Source organism: Salarias fasciatus, chromosome 12 (assembly GCF_902148845.1).
Source record: "Salarias fasciatus chromosome 12, fSalaFa1.1, whole genome shotgun sequence".
In the NCBI taxonomy this organism is placed as follows: domain Eukaryota; kingdom Metazoa; phylum Chordata; class Actinopteri; order Blenniiformes; family Blenniidae; genus Salarias; species Salarias fasciatus.
The window spans coordinates 25,543,707-25,549,574 of NC_043756.1; the positions used below are offsets into that span (position 1 = coordinate 25,543,707).

General features: G+C 46.4%; 1 protein-coding gene across 1 annotated transcript; it reads left to right on the forward strand.

The window, feature by feature from the left end:
* Positions 1–850: 850 nt before the first annotated feature.
* Positions 851–5,476, forward strand: LOC115398805 (doublesex- and mab-3-related transcription factor 2-like). Its single transcript, XM_030105763.1, has 4 exons — positions 851–937; positions 1,583–1,931; positions 3,376–3,478; positions 3,586–5,476. The coding sequence occupies exons 2-4, from the start codon at positions 1,614–1,616 to the stop codon at positions 4,587–4,589; spliced, it is 1,425 nt and encodes a 474-aa protein (XP_029961623.1). The 5' UTR covers positions 851–937; positions 1,583–1,613; the 3' UTR covers positions 4,590–5,476.
* The last annotated feature ends 392 nt before the right edge of the window (positions 5,477–5,868 follow it).

Consider the following 5,868-nt stretch of genomic DNA (forward strand, 5'->3'; position numbering starts at 1 on the left):
ACCTCACCAGAGGCTGAACAAATTTTGAGACGCAAATGTGTTGTGTTTTCCAAAGGTTTTATTATTGGTGGAAAAAAAGAAAACAAAAAGAAAAAGGCAGGTCTAGAGCGGGACTCCAACCCGCAACCAGCTTTCCAGATTCCAATTAAGCCAATTAAAGAGGCAAAATGCGTCTAATCCTCCGTCATTGATAATAATAATAATAATAATAATAATAATAATAATAATAATAATAATAATAATAATAATGATGATGATGATGATGATGATAATAATAATGAGAGCTTGAACAGCTCTGTTCTATAACATGCAGCACATGAAATTGTCTTTATTTTCAAAATGTTTCAAAACATCTGGATTGCATCCAAACCACAGATTAGGAGAGACTGCTGTTGCAGGATTAACACTTTTCATGGACAATAAATCCGTTTGACAAAGTCAAGTCAACTCAGTGTATATCTACCAATTAGATGACTAAAAAACGGGAAATAATACACCTCTGTCTGTGTCCTTTCGCTGGAATTTTTTTCACTGGAATTGGACAGAAAGAAGTACAATTAATAAATGAAATAAAATATAATAAATAAAAGTAAACGTAATAATAAAATATTAAAACTGTGCTCTTGTTTAAATTTTGATAATAATCAACAGTCCGTCAGATGTGAGCATTTTCATTCAAATTAACCCTTTCTAGTCAATCAGAACATCTTCATCAGGCTCCGCCCACTTTACTATCCTCCGGCGATCCTATTGGTCGGCGCGTGTGCGGCGGCAGCCAATCAGGGGGCGCGCAGCGGCCGCCGCGGACACTGATAGGCGCGGCGCTCCGCGTGCCCGCTTCACACCAGCGTGCGCAGCGTGAGAGGCGCGAGCTGCGCTCCAGACCCTCCATCTGCGGCTCGTGACGCACAGAGGACGCTGCGCTCTGCGCGAGGAGGTAAAGCCCCGATCGATACAGCTCTCCCCTGATCAATGCAGCTCTCTGACGCTTCACTTTCTTTACAATTCAAACCATCCATCCAGACCTCTCAGCGCGCGCTGCTCAGACTGCAGACTTGGCGCTAAATTGAGAAAAATCCAAACTTTTTGGACTAATAAATAAAGCGGCGCGTCTTCTTCACGCCAGGATGGATTCAGTGTTTCACTAACTCCACGTTTAAAGCTTAACCTCTCTCTTTATCCTGAAATTTGTCTGATTTCTTGTAAATTTCTTCTGAGCCGAACCTCCAGTCAGCCCAGACGCTCTTGTGTTTTCCTGCTTATTTCTCTTTAACGACCACTTTGGTCAATTTAAAACAAAACGACACAAGGCGAAAGTTCAGCGCGTCTGAGTTTATCTGGAATAGAAACTATCTTGGCGTTTTGCGGATGGATTAAAGATCAAGTAGAACACGTTCATTTCTTTTCTAGATTTGTTATTTAAATCGAAATAATGCTGAAGATCCTGACAAAACTATTATTTCGATTCATTTCATCCTTTTTGCGCATAAAATTCTCCCTCTATTTATTGAGTTTCTACAGTGGAATGCAGGATTACAAAAACAGTTAAATGAAGAAACTGATGTTTTGTTCGTTGCTCCAGAGGGAAGCTCGGAGCCCCCCCGCTTCGGGACATGTCGGACGGCGGCGGCTGCGAATATGAGATCGACGTGGAGAGCCTGGAGGCGGAGGGCGACGAGCCGGCGGAGGCGCAGCCCGACGCGCAGTGCGCGGCCGCCGCGGCCGGCCTGCTGAGCCCTGGGGACCAGAGGAAGCTGAGTCGGACCCCGAAGTGCGCCCGATGCCGCAACCACGGCGTGGTGTCCTGCCTGAAGGGCCACAAGCGCTTCTGCCGCTGGAGGGACTGCCAGTGCGCCAACTGCCTGCTGGTGGTGGAGCGGCAGCGCGTCATGGCGGCGCAGGTGGCGCTCCGGAGGCAGCAGGCCACCGAGGTCAGCACCCTCTCATAATAATAATAATAATAATAATAATAATAATAATAATAATAATAATAATAATAATAATGATAGGGCAATCGGCCCCTCCTATTATTGTTATAGTAATTTATTATAATAATTATAATAAATATTATTACATGTTTCGAGCAGTAACGCAGGTTAGTTAAAACTTTTTGCATAAGTTTAAAAGCCGTTTGTCATTTTCAGCACATTTTGAGACAATTCAAAGTGCTCCACAAAGCCAAAGAAACGCGTCAAATTACATTACATTTATTAAAGATATGAGTATTCAAAAGACAAAAGGAAATTAAACAGGAGAAGTTGGGAATTAAAATGCATTTAGAAAAGTGAGAAATTAGAATAGTGATGAGATCTGGATCGATTCCGAAAGTGATTTATTTTAAAGAGAACGAGACTACTTTCTGTTGCATCGCTTTGTTTTTCAGAGCTGATTAAAACGTAGCAGTTAAACATCCTATTGCGCCTGTAATTACTGAGTTTTTCCACTTTAATTTTAATTCCACTAAATTAAATGTTTTTTTTGTGCCACTACATATTTGCCCCTCCTGCTTTGTGTTGGAGGTTTATAGTTTTATTTATTTATTTATTTATTTATTTATTTATTTATTTATTTATTTTTTACAGAATCATTTTCAGTGAATGCTGTGATGTTTTAATGAAACGGCATCATGTGAGGAGCTGAATAAGTGTCTTAAACTTAAAGTAATTATTTAGACACGTTATTTGACTTTTTTTTTTTTACTACTAAACCAAAAGTAGCTGGAATATAAAAATGATCAATATAGCCTGATTTTGCTGTCAACTTAGTTTCACTGGAGGAATACATACATACATATATATATATATATATATATATATATATATATATATATATTTATTCTTTTTTTTTTTGAATGATGATTTATATTATAATGAGGCCTTTTGGTGAACTTATGCTATTATGACCTGGAAGTTGAAATATGTTTAAGACAGTTTGAGCTTCATAAATGCAAATCAAAATTGTCCCTTTTTAATTGCAACTCTTGAGAAGCTTTTTAATCTAGATTATGCTGTGAACCTTCAGAATATCTTCTGAGATGGTTTCTCCAGCCGTTGGACTTTGTGTCAGATGATCATCATTATCTGAAGGAAATGTCTTCCTCTGGCTGAGCGCCGCTCCGCTGCACCACGCGTTGAATTAAGCCTTTATTATCTCAGCCTTTCCAGTGACAGACGGGCTCCACCGTCTATACAGACCGCTGCACACGGCGATCAGGCTCTAAGCCGTTTAAAGACAGAGTTTAACCGAGAGGCAGCGCCGGGACTCATGTTTCAGGAGGATTACTGCCGTCAGGGTGCCGGCCTCATGCCGTCAGGCCGGCCTTCGCTGGAAGTGAGGATCATCCTGACCGCCGCCGGGCTTCTGCTTCTTTCACAGGACAAGAAGGGAATATCAGGGAAGCCGATGCCGTCGGAGAGGAGGACCATCTACCAGAGACACATCCGGCCGTCCACCATGCTCGCCAAGAGCATCCTGGAAGGTAACGCCGCCTCGTTCTGAGAGCAGACAGGTTTAAAGCAGAGTTGAGCCGATGCCTTCCCTGGCTGGATGTACTGACCCCTGGTCTGACTCTGGTCGTCCCGGCAGGATACCGTCCGGTGCAGGCGGACCCCTTCCTGTCGGCCAACCCGCTGCTCCCGCCGCCGCTCAGCGACCGCATGAGGAAGAGGCGGGCCTTCGCCGACAAGGAGCTGGAGAGCATCATGCTGGAGCGCGAGTACAAGGAGCGCGAGCTGCTGGAGGGCGGCCAGGGCCTCTTCCCCGGCGCCGTGGTGCATCACGCCGCCGAGTACAACTCCTACAAGACGGCGTACTCGCCGGCGGAGCCGCCGTCCAAGGAGCTGTGCGTCCCCGGGTTCCTGGGCCCGGGCCGCCTGGAGCTGCCGGTGCAATACCCGCCCGGCCCGGCCAACGTGGAGCTCATCTCCTCCAACGTCAGCGTGGCCACCACCTACCGCCACTACCCGCTGCAGGCACCCCGCGGCGGCTTCGTGGTGTGGCCCCGCGGCGCCGCCGGCCTGGGCGACGCCCTGCTGTACCAGCAATGCCTGTTCAACGCCACGGCCGTTCAGAACCGGAAGCCGGGCGCCGTGTGGGAGCCCAAGGCCATGCCGGCCGAGAGCCAGCCGCCTGAGCAGGAGGCCGCCGCCGCCGCCGGCCCGCAGGACTCCTCCAACCCCCCCAAAGCCCCCGCCGGGCCCAGGGAGCGCTCGGCCTTTGCCCCTCCTAAGAGGGTCTTCGGACACACATTCCAAGGCGGCACGAATTCCCAGAACTCCGGCCAAGTCCCCGGCAGGCCGGGCAGGGACGGCACCAAGCCGCCGGCCAAACTGAACTCCTTCCACTCCCTCGTCCAACACTCGTCAGGCGAGAAGGCGGGCGGTGCGCCAGGGCCGGACCCCCGGGCCCCCTGCTGCAGGGAACTGTTAGAGGAGACGGCCCGCCGGTTCAGGGAGGGCTCGGCCAGGGACGCCGCTGACCGCTACGCCAAGGACCTCCTGTCCAAGCAGGCGTCCGGCGAGGCGCTGTCCTTCTCCGTGGAGGCCATCCTGAAGCGGCCCGCCGCCCCCCTGAGCCGAGCATTCCACTAGCCCCCGCCACGCCGCCTCTCTTGCACTATAGACTTCAGGTGGGCCGGGACTCGAACCCTCCATCTCTGAACCAACATGGAATATTTATGTCCACTATAGAATATTTTACATGTGCATGTTTTCATAACTTTATTCTTGAAGGTATTTGTCTCCAGTTTTCCTCGTGTCAGTCAACTCCATTAGACCTTCGCAGAAAAGTCTCTGCTTTCATTTGAAGCCGAACTGAGAGCAGCTTTAGTTCAGGTCTGATTAAAACTACACACCTCCCTCACCAGCTGGATTCACTCTGTCATCTGCTGTTTATGCTCCGTACTGAGAAATTAGAATGATAGTAACTTCTAGACTTTTTTAATATATTTGTGTGTGTGTGTGTATCAGAACATGTGTAGTGTTTAGAACTGCAGAAATGACCAAAATCAAACAAATTTCAACATTAATGTCATTTATTCTGGATTACTGTGGAGATAGAAGCATTGTGGTTTGATCCCACACTTTGCAACTGTTCAACGGTCTTATTGTCCTTTTTTCCCCCTCAAGTACCCATACCAACCTTTAGCTGCTAGCGTATCGATATGAGAACTTATTAAAAGCCAGGAGGATCAGACCTTTAATACAGAACGACCGAAAATCAAACAAACAAACCAACAGTGGAAGCTGATCTTCAAGTCATTCCTTCCTCGTTAAGACTTCCCTGACCGAGTGTCTGTGTGTGCGTGCGTGCGTGCGTGTGTGCGTGTGTGATTGTGTTGTGGGAGTACTGTGATTGGATCTATCCCGATGGTGACGGGGTGACTTTCACCACAGAGCGTTTCTGTTGGATGTACAGCTGGCTCTAATGTGTTCAGTCCTGCTTGTATCACACAGTAAATATGTTACAATGACGACTCCACTGTCTCATGTCCTACATATAAAATCCTCTGTTATCCACATGTCATCTGATGGAGTCTTATTTATGTCTCACAGTGGGATTTTTTTTTTCACATTGTATATCTATTAATGCATATTCATATACACACACACACACACACACACACACACACACACACACACATATAACTTATTACAATTTCTTTTTTATCTTTATCTCTGTAGTTTTTTTCTGTGCTATATCCTGCTGCAACATTTGCAGTTTTATAAACGGATTATTATTAAAGGAATATCTAGTCTCACCAATATAATCTAGTTTAACCTCATCCAACTAATGTTCTGACAGATCTAATCTAATGAAACTAATCTGTACTAGCTAATCTTATTTTGCATATGTAATCTGATATGATAA